Here is an 11,401-nt window from a genome sequence, read left to right on the forward strand (position 1 = left end):
GAAAATGTAATGTTAAGCACACTAAAATGATATAGTATGTGTTGATGGATATCTTCTATCTTGGCAAACACAAATAACCTGTTCACAGTGTGGTTTCCACTTTTACGAGACCATAGTGAGAAGGCCAATTTAAGAACTTTTTCTTCTTGGAGAACGCATGCTGTAATATGATAGCCTATCTATCCATATACAAAAATCCATTTACATAGGGTTTAGGCCCATAGCATAGCCTATTGGTGCAAAGACGCCTAAAGAATCACAGTTAAAAATATATGGCAAATAGAAATCAAAACTGGATGGTCTTCAGAGATAGATGGGAGGGGTTGGGGATAGCTGAAGGATGAGACTTAAAAACAAACAAAAGATAACTATTGTAAAATAGATTGTGTCTGTAAAATATGTATAGTATGTATAAGCTGGAAGTAGAAGACTAAGTGTTGTTGTCCATTAGTTTACTCCAGTTAGGGGAGGGGTGGTAGGGTTAGGGGAAAATAATAAAGGAAAATATATTTAAAAAAAAAAAAATAAAATATATATATATATATATATATATATATATATATATATATATACGTATTTTTATATATATATATATATATATATATATATATATATATATATATATATATATATATATATATATATATATATATATATATATATATGGGCGATTGTAAATTATGCAGACAATTACATTGATGGAAGCCACAATCAATCTGCAATATTAAAACTAATCTACCCCCTAAAAACACATAAAGAACAAGCCTAAAGTAATTTATACACACTGTGATCAAAACGTCTTGTGATAGGCTGTCTGCTGTACTGGACCTGACTGATCTGGTGTAGATCATTGTCCCGCCACTGCTGAAGGTCACACATAGTGACACCTGGACCCAGATCACACTCTCCGTATAAGGAAATGGAGGTCTGTGTGTTTTTAGGATAATGTGAATGACAGCTCCGCTCTATCTCTAATTAGCAAGCAAGACTTTATGAGTTCCTGCTTTTAGATTATATGTTTACCTCACAAATATTCCTAATAGCGACACGAAAGGCTATCGTGTGTCCCATCGCATGTTCCAGAGGACCAGCTGGCTCGCGCTCAGAGTTACCCACGTGGTGCCGACGGCTTGGAAACAAGACTTGTGACTTATATTCTGACAGTTCTGGGTGGCACACTCAAACTGCTACTGGTCTGTTTTTGCCTACACACCATAGCCGTGGGAAGATGTTTTGTGGTGGTGGGGGGGCACATTTATCCCGCGCTGCAGATGCTGATACATATACTACTTTTGTTTTATTTCTATATTTTTATTTTTTCCATTTGATTTTGCAGGGGGTGCTACAGCACCCTCAGCACCCTTACTTCCCGCGGCTATGCTACACACCAATCTATTATGCAATGTTATTTTTTGCCTACATGCCACCTAGACAAGTTGATGATAGTAGGCTATAGCCCAGTTGATGCTGAATAGCCCACACTTTGATGGTAGTCTACCAATAACAATTATGTTATAAGAACACATTGCCGACATACTGATAGTTTTAAAACTCATCAATCATTTTTCCCTTAGCCTACATGCAGTAGGCTAATTCATTGACCCAAACGGGTCTAAAACGGTTCCATGATTATTGAAAAATAATCTCTCTGAAAAGAGTCCTTTGTTAGTGGCTCTCTGGGAAGGGAGAGAGACCCTCAACCCCTCGCTTGTCTTTCATCACTTTTGTCAGAAGCTGATATTAATCTACAGCTGTCCAGTGCTAAACTGAAACACAATCAAAATGACCACCTGAGAGAGGAAACATATGGCGGCATCATCACACTTTTATTTTGTTTGACTTTTGTTCTAGATTTTTCTTTCTCACCCCTATTTCTTTTCTCCGTCTGATATGTAAGTTATGTGTTATTTGTGGCCTGTTTGTATGTAGCCTATTGTATGACCTCATGGAGAAAAGTAAAGAAAATAGTGGTGGTGTTGAGTATAGTGAAAGAAATATTCGTGTTCTCTTCTCAAGAACATCTCAGTTGAATGTGCATAGCTGCTATCTCCCTGTAAAGAACTTTCTGAATACTACTCTGTACAAATACTTCATACACTTTTGCTGGTGTACGGTATTGAATTCCCTTTAGACATACAGAATGTCTTTGCACTGAAAAGTTGAAGCATTAGCATTGACAATATCTACAAGAGAATGATGTAGCCCTTTCCTGCAGTCATTGGCCAAAAGCCTCTTTGGCTTCATGGGTGGAACGTTATTGATATTTGTTATAATGTTCTCATTAATAAAGTTTTTTTTTTTACGATGAAAATCTGGTGTTTCTATGTCAAACCGTTTTGTTATATTTTAGTTTTCTGTGATGTATATAAAGTGAAGTATTGGGATACAAACTCAAAATGTAATACATTTCAAATCTATATCTGACAAGGTACAGGTGTCTTCTTTTTTAAAGCCCATAACCATGTGTGTGAGGTGTATACTTTTGTTTCAAAGTAGATTTGTTTAAGACTACCCAGAAACACTCTGTTTGACCCTGATTTAGCCCACTGCAGTAAAAGGTTAAGAGGGGAGAAAGAAAATAAGATGACTGTGAACCCCAGTACATTGACAATGCATTAGTGGAGGGTAAAAATGTAACACTTAAGTTGTGCTTACAGATGGCTGGAAGATATGGATGTTGTACAATATAATATCATTGAAGAAATGAACCAGAATAATAGACTGACACATCATCAAACATAATAGTTTTCAATTGGACTGTCTATGAAATTGTATTTTCTAAAGATCACCCATATCTGCCGTGTACATGTTCGCCTAAACAATCAGAGCCTATATTTGGGTTTTAATCATATTGTTCCGTTGCTTTATAGTTACAGGCAACACATTGACATTACATTAGAACTGTATCAAGAAAAAATACTTTAAAAGGCAATATATTAATATGTTCACAATACAATATTAAATGGGTAATCGTTTGACTTTGCATTATACCTGGGATGACTGAAAAACAATGAGGAATAAGTTTATAAAGATCCAAATCTTAAATACAACATTATCACAGATGTAGGATCTTAATTTGAGCCAAAATTTGTAAAGCGGGAAAATAATCCTGCAGCAACAGGAAATGTGAATTATTATGTGGATTATAATGGACATTTGTGTAGGGATTGATCAATTTTCGTAAGGGAAAATCAACTCTGAAATTTCAAAGTGGAAATTACAAACTTCAGAAGCCTTTTTAAACCTCAAATACGCTACAAGTTAGAAAAAAGTTATCCTGCAACAGGGTGATCAAATTAAGATCCTACACATGTATTGAGCTGCCCATAGATCGCACACAGACATACATACATAGCACAGTTGTGTGTGTCCACTTCTGCTACCACCTGTCCACCCTTCCCCCTCAAAATCACCAGTCAAACCAGTTGTTCCCTGTGGGTCAGGGTCCAGATTTGACAAAATGCTCCTTTTATGAAGTCTGGAGCCCCCGTCAAACACTGTGCAGTGACACTACGATTGTGTGTGTCCGTTGAGTTCTGAAACAGTTGTCGTTGACAGCTGCTGGGGAGCAATATAGATAGAGTCAAGTGGCTTCAAATAGCCAGTGCTCACTTCAGTCATGTTAGAGAATGCTCCTCTCTCTTGCTTCTCTCCTTTCACGGATAGAAAAACAACAATGGCAAAAAGTGTTTGTCCAGTCTCTGACTATGCTCTTGTCAAATCTCATTTTTGATGTTCCAGTTTCACACATTCACCATATTTGTTTTATTTTTAAACAAGTGTCCTCTTTGGAGGAGTTGAAAATGTTCAGTCTTGGCCAGATAAAAGTTGTCAGTCACACCACTTAGTATTTCTGGCATGCTGTCCAGCCCTCCTTTCTCTTAAGTAGGAGAGACTCAGTTTTAGATTATCTCCCTTGTCCACTGCATTTCCAGCAGATGGTATCCACAATGGCGTAATTTCAGCTGAGGATGTTTCCGCCACAGAGGGTGTAGCGTCGAGCTGCAAGTGAGATTAGAATCTGTTACAGAAAATGTCTGTCAATATCACACAGTGCAGAGAAACACAGAGGCCAGCTCAGGCCTGGAGGGCAGCAGAGCTTTAAAACCAGTACAAGTCCTTGCTCTTATCCTGGGCCTGCAGACCTGAGAGGACAGGAAAGAGAAAAAAGAGAGAAGAGAAGGGAGGGCAAGAGAAGACGATTAGGAAGAGGGAGATCAAATGGCTTAAAGGTAGAAGCAGGAAGCCTTGAAGAAGAAAGGTGTAAAAAAAAACATTTAGCCTCCCAGGAAAAAGCAGAGACAGAGAACTCAACCTGTTAAAACACAGAGACATGGTCTTTCTTAGTGTTGGAGAGTGGCCTTGAAAAGACAACAGTTTTCCCAGGCAGAAAGAAACCCTACATGGTGTTATGAATGTAAGGATAACCCTGGTGTAAGGCGTCACAACTTTTCTTAACTTCTATTTTAAATGAATTGTAGAGCCCACAATAGTAGTCACGCATGTTTGGGGACAATCAAATAATGAAGGCTATTCTGAAGTGCCCTTGGACCCACTACTCCTTTACGAAGAGTGTGTTTTTGTTGTTATTGCTATTATTACCTGCGTCCACATTGAGGCCGATGCTCTGGCTAATGTCTGCCCCTGCCCCGGTGAAGGTCCCGGTCCAGGCCGAGCTGGTTGGCTCACTCTTCCCAATGTCACACGGTGAGGCGCTCGGCCCGGGGACAGTGGATGGAGGGAGCCGGTGCGGCCGGACGGAGGGCACCAGCAGAGAACTGTAGCGGGGGTCAAAGTGCGTGCCATACACCTCGTGCATGCTGGGTCGAGGGTAGGTGGAGCCCTGGGTGCCGATGGCCCCGCCAAGTGAGTAAGGGTGGTGGTGGTGGTGGTGGTGTGAGTGGTGCCAGGGCTCTGGGGTAGCATGGTGGAGGTGGCTGTGTAGGGAGGCGGAGGAGTAAGGGTCCCCAGGGAAGGGTATCTCTGAGTGGGAGGCTCCTATAGCACTGCTCATGGAGGAGGGCTGGTACGCACTGTTCCAGAAGGACGGGGGGAAACTCCTCTGGCTCATCGGGAATGATCCATCTGGGAAACCACAGACACAGTGAAATGCTCAATCACAGATCAATTAAGTGGTAAAGACTATGAATGTATCTGTGGACGAGGATCGATAAGCCTGTTCTGAGGATGTGGTAAAATGGCAGAGCTGATCATTCAATGATCAATTCAATTGTAAGGATGAAATAAAGTAGAACATGATGGGAAAAGATGCATGGATGAACATCGTTGTTGTTGTCCATCATTTCTGATGGTTGATCAAAATTTGAGAATTTTTGGCTGTGTGATATTGGTCATAGAATTACATTTTTGTTGATTAAGGAAGTAACATGCAACAGAAAAATGATACCAAACCCTCACTACAGGTTCCCCTACAATATAGTGAACAAGTCTGAGCCCTAAATTCCACAGAACCCATGTTATTATATTTTCAACTGCCTTATTTACAGCAATTCATCATGCCCATCAATTTTGTTTGACTTTCTGATTCCTTTGTAATTTTGATCAAACACAAATGAGAGTGAATGACTGCCAACTGAAACTATGGGAGCAAAACATGGGATTCATTGATTTGTTCTAAAATCCAAACTTTTAAAAGGCAGTTTATTTTAGTAGGATGTGAACACAATAATATACCAAAAACCAAGAACTCACTTGCATGCAAGACCTAGGCCTACTTGCCAAATGAATGCAAATATTTATGAAAACGTTTCCTTTATCTTCTATGTAGCCTAAATACACCGTTTTTGAGGTGAACTGAAACCCCGCGCGCGAACAGGTGTTTGGAGTGGTTCTGTGATCGGCACCTCTCCGAGAGGTGGATGTGAGTCTACCTCGTGCGGACTTGTTGCTGACCGACCCGGGGACGTAGCTGGTGGGCTGGTTGAGGGCCCGGCTGAAGTGCTCGTCCACCACTGAGCTGATGTCCCCCTGGAAGTAGGTGAAGAGCACGCACCGCGAGTTCAGGTACTCGGCCTCCGGAGGGTGATCTTTCTCGCGCGCGCAGTCCTCCTCCTTAATCGTCGGACCCGCGAGGTTCGAGAACGAGCTTCCCCCGCTGATGCTCTCTTGCGCTTCTTGCATTTTGGAATAAAATGCCAATTTCTGAAACATCCGATAAAAAAACGTCAGAATGTAATAGCCTTGACATGTATTAGTTATGAATTCCTATCAAGGCATCAAGTTACAAATTATCTACTTGAATTTCACCTGTACATTTGGGTGACCACGTGTGACATTTTTGCGCTTTTCATTATTGTCCAATAGTTGCGCATTATATTGTGGCCTCTGTGTGTGGTATATTAAAAATTAAAGCATGGTCCTCTCCTCATTCATAGACCTACTCAAACTTTTTTTAGAGGAGGCAGTGGTTGGATTCAAGAACAAAGTTATTGCATGTAAACTCCTGAACATATCGCCCCTCAGTTAATATGTTAATTATGAACATTGGAGAGTTTTGAATGAATACCATTATTTCATTCTCTCTGTGCATACTCACTCAATTTAAAGAAAACGTTCGACTTATTTGAAATATGAAAACCAGCTCTCCGTGCAAACGAAGATCTGCATTTGTGTATTGACTGTGAGAGGTTTTAAGAAAGTTGCAAACATTTAAAGGGCCGTAGCACCCATGCACGTCTGGAAAACGAATAGTCCATATAGGCCGAACTGGTTCTTGTGCATGCACAAGCATTAACTTAACTTACAGTAATCACCGGATATGCTTAAACGAAATCGTTACCAGAGCACTGTTTATTCAATTTCAACTGTCCTTGCTCATTGCAAGTTATGAAAAATGTTACACGGTAACTAAATAATTGTTGTGAATGTAAAGAATCCTAAATTGCATCCAACTTCGACCTGACGAACGGTTAATAAAAGTGGTAACGAAGCCTACAATCTATTAATGACCCATCATCATTTTGTTTTGATTGGTTAATAAAGGCCTTGGCTATTTCAATGTAGCCGACATAACAGTCCTAACTTACACATAGCAAAATATCCTAAATAGCAATAGAATATAGACACAACAAATTCAGTAGCCTAGCCTGAGCGATTCGATTTAGCAAGACAGAGAGCATATCTATAAACAACTTGAAAAATAAATTGGTTTAAAACACTTACAATCACTTACATCAACAAAAAATATTAGCACGCAGATTCGATATAGTCAATAACAATATAAGGAGGTATGGCTATCATTATTCATTAATGAATCATCAATAACAATCAAAAGTTGGCCCAGCATTGTCAATAGGCTAATAAATTATTATTATTAAATAGATAACTGTCGGAAGGGACTATTGGTTCCCAATTGACCGATGGCTGTCATGCAGAATCATTTTTAAAGTGACCATTGCCAAAATACAGTTGCCTAGAGAGACCTAATGACGCACCATAATGCGCCATAAGTTTTATTCCACACAAGTTTTACAAAAGTTTCCGTGCCCTAAATCTGCCAAGAAGCGAAACAACCCAAGAAATAACATACCTGGTGATGATATGGGCTATACGCTGCGGAAAAATAAGGCTGAGGTGGTGGACCATACACTTGATACATAACATCCAAGCAGCTCATGGCGAAAAAAGCGAATTCTCACGGATAATAACTTGACAGAATAAGCAGATTGTATGGCTGTAATTTCCTAAACGGAGAGAGATTAAAGTAATTTGGGACGTTGGAGGGCTGCATTTCTATCCCAATCGCGCTGCGCGTCCTGCCTTCTTAACGCTACGTCAGTGCGACAGCGAGCGCGTGGCGGGGAAAAGTAAAGACATTACACAGCCAGCGGTTTTCAAGTGTCTCTGAACGAGCCTGCATCTGACCAATGAGGGAGCAAAAGCACTTCACAAGCTGGTGCATTTTGTCTTCTGGAAGTCTGCAATGAACATTTCATTACTGTCATGAGATGCGAGATGCTAAATGAAATACAATGGCGCTCTGTCAAATAGGGTAGGCCACTTAGCGCAGAGCTTAGTAACAAGTTAAATGTTCACTGATATCGACTGTTACCTGGAATGAATTCCTTTGATACGCACCTGCTTGTTACTTGCATTTAATCTATATTACAGGCCAATATGCTAATTTCACACACATATGTGTATTATATTTGTAGCTCATTTATATTCTCTTTACATAAGGCTAGTCATTCACTGGTTGCCACAAATGAGAGAGTATACAACATATTGTGAATAATCTAAAAAATATATATATTCGAATACTTTTACAGTTTGATGGGCCAGGATAAAAACCCATGGATCTGTCGAATAACGTTCATGGCTCTGTGGTAAGCTGTAAAGGCCTATTAATAAGACTGTGTTATATCCTTTGCAATGGAGGCTTTTAAGATAATCCCTCAGTGTACGTTATATCAGGCAGTACATGCAGCCTGTACAGCTGTCAAAATAATGTAGATCTATTCATTGGAACAATAAATTGATTCAGACAATACGAGTCAGAAATGTCAACATAAGGAATGTGACATAGTGATCGTTGTTGTTGTTAATTGTCTATGTAAACAGTTCAAATAAATGAATGAGAGGAATGCAGGGCTCCAACCCCACACAGTACAGAGTGTCACAATCCTTCAGTGGCCTGTCAGATTCCAAGGTCAGAGGTTAAATAGTTTGTCGGGGTCAGAACGGATTACCTAGAGTTTGAATGATAATAATAATAATTTCACAACAAACAATAATGGAACTGGAATGAAGGTATTAACATTACAAAAATGCTGCTCTAGTCTATTGTGAACAAAGTGAGACAGGTAATGACTATTCATATCCAAAGACTCTCTCTGCTTTCATGGTCATTGTGGGCTTGGACAAATGGTTTTTCCACCATAAATATAGTGAGCACCAAAAGTATTGGGACAGTGACAATTTTTTTTGTTTGTTTTGGCTCTGTACTCCAGAACTTGGATTTGAAATGAAACAATGACTATGAGGTTAAAGTGCAGACTGTCAGCTTTAATTTGAGGGTAATTTCATCCATAGTGAACCGTTTAGAAATTACAGCACTTTTTGGGACCAAAAGTATTGGGACAAATATGTGTATTAAATTAGTCTAAAGTTTAGTATTTGGTCCCATATTCCTAGCACGCAATGATTACATCAAGCTTTTGACTCTACAAACTTGTTGAATGCATTTGCTGTTTGTTTTGGTTGTGTTTGAAATTATTTTGTGCCCAATAGAAATTAATGGTCACTTATGGTAAATAAGAATAGAATATGTTTCTAATTAATGTGGATGTGACCATGATTATGGGTAGTCCTGAATGAATTGTAAATAATGATGAGTTACAGATGCACAAATACCATACCCCCCCCAAAAATGCTAACCTCCCTTGTTAATGTAATGGTGAGAGGTTAGCATGTCTTGGGGGTATGATATAAAATGCTAACCTCCCTTGTTAATGTAATGGTGAGAGGTTAGCATGTCTTGGGGGTATGATATAAAATGCTAACCTCCCTTGTTAATGTAATGGTGAGAGGTTAGCATGTCTTGGGGGTATGATATAAAATGCTAACCTCCCTTGTTAATGTAATGGTGAGAGGTTAGCATGTCTTGGGGGTATGATATAAAATGCTAACCTCCTTTGTTAATGTAATGGTGAGAGGTTAGCATGTCTTGGGTGTATGATATTTGTGCATCTGTAACTTTCTCACTCATCATTATTCACGATTCATTCAGGATTATCTGTAATTATGGTAGCATCAACATTAATGTAGAAGTGTTTAGACACATATTCTATTCTTATTTACAATAAAAAGGACTCCAAAATGACACAATAAAAATTGGGGGAAAAGTATGTAAATATTATGTACAAAAACAATTATGTTCAAAAAGTGCTGTAATTCCTAAACGGTTCACCCGATATGGATGAAATTACCCTCAAATCAAAGCTGACAGTCTGCACTTTAACCTCATAGTCATTGTATTATTTCAAATCCAAAGTTCTGGAGTACAGAGCCAAGACAACAACAAATTGTCACTGTCCCAATACTTTTGGATCTCACTGTATTTCTTTAAATGTTTCAACAATTGAAGGGAGACAAACCTTTTAACATATCCTACAAAACATGTCTGATGCTGGATAAACCATATAAAGGAAATCCAAGGTAAAGATGATTCTAGCCTTCTGATGGCAAGTTGGATAAGAGAGTGTCTTTGCACTCAATTAACCTTGTTGGTTGTGGCAGAAACATGACCATGGGGGAAACCAGCGCCCACTCTGCTCTGCCAGCCCTGCGCTGTGTCGGGGAGAACCAGGCCCCTCACCCATCAGCCCTCTTTAACTCACAATTAACAGCTCTGGATTTTCAGATGAAAACTGACTCCCAGCACCACTGCGTGGTTGGAAGTAACACTCTGGGCACATCAGTGGAATACATGCAACACATACTGTCTTTATCCTCCTGTTTTGTCTACAGTCTACTGAGCACATTGCCTCAGGTCTACAAGCAACGCACTCTACCTTTCTAGAATGGCTGTGTATTCTAGCACTTATTCAACCTATTCATAAACGTATCATCTTATATTTCAAAGTTGTAACAGTTCATCAGTGGCCTATATCATTTTTAGTTAGCCAAATAATTGACATGAGAATCCACTGCAGGTGGTAGTGAAATGGTCAGTAGGGTTATTGTTGAGGGATACTGCGTGATAAGGGACTATGATAAATGTATTTCCTTTCCTGCGTGTTATACATTAGACTCGGTCAGAGCTCCACTTTCAGTCAGTCAGATAATATTACCATTTGCAATACATTTCCATTTCTGATGTCAGTGTAACGCAACGTGTTTGTCTTTCTACACAACAGCTTAAAGACAAGAAATGGGTGGTGAGGGTTAACACCGCGCTAATAGGAGCTAACTCGCCGAGACAACAGCACATTTAACACATCTAATGGAAGGTAGTGGATAGGGGTCTGGAAAGGAAAGGAGGGGGAGTGCACCTCACAGACTGCTTTTATTTATTGTTATGTTCAACACGGGGCTGCCTAGACCAAGACTCAAGTCTAAAAGCATTGTTTGGTCCCCTGATGGAGAGGGACCCTTGGCCCTGACCTTCCATTTACAGGTAATATGCCTGGCTCCTCCCAAGGCTACCGACTAGGAGAGAGGGTGGGGGTGTGGGGTGGAGGGGTGAGAGGGTGAGGGGGTGGGGGGGATAGATGAGGGGATGAAAGGAGCGGCACACAAAGGTATTGCCAGAGGAATGAACGAGGAATGCAAACATGTACTTTACATAGAAGCTGAAGGAGGGTAGGGTAGGAGGGGACTGCAAAATGAGGACTGAATATATTAGTAGGATATGGTTTTTCGTTTTTTTGCAGCGCTAAAC

At 39.9% G+C, this 11,401-nt stretch overlaps 1 protein-coding gene across 2 annotated transcripts; it reads right to left on the minus strand.

The window, feature by feature from the left end:
• Positions 1–2,068: 2,068 nt before the first annotated feature.
• LOC106571390 (transcription cofactor vestigial-like protein 2) lies at positions 2,069–7,901 on the minus strand. 2 transcript variants are annotated; one of them, XM_014144415.2, is made up of 4 exons: positions 7,550–7,901; positions 5,892–6,162; positions 4,603–5,085; positions 2,069–4,145 (listed from the first exon to the last, which is right to left on the minus strand). In XM_014144415.2, the coding sequence occupies exons 1-4, from the start codon at positions 7,634–7,636 to the stop codon at positions 4,102–4,104; spliced, it is 885 nt and encodes a 294-aa protein (XP_013999890.1). In that variant the 5' UTR covers positions 7,637–7,901; the 3' UTR covers positions 2,069–4,101. The 2 variants fall into 2 exon arrangements, with proteins under 2 accessions (XP_013999890.1, XP_013999891.1); XM_014144416.2 differs by having other exon boundaries at positions 2,069–4,002; positions 7,550–7,900.
• Positions 7,902–11,401: the final 3,500 nt, after the last annotated feature.

Source organism: Salmo salar, chromosome ssa15 (genome assembly GCF_905237065.1).
Source record: "Salmo salar chromosome ssa15, Ssal_v3.1, whole genome shotgun sequence".
In the NCBI taxonomy this organism is placed as follows: Eukaryota; Metazoa; Chordata; class Actinopteri; order Salmoniformes; family Salmonidae; genus Salmo; species Salmo salar.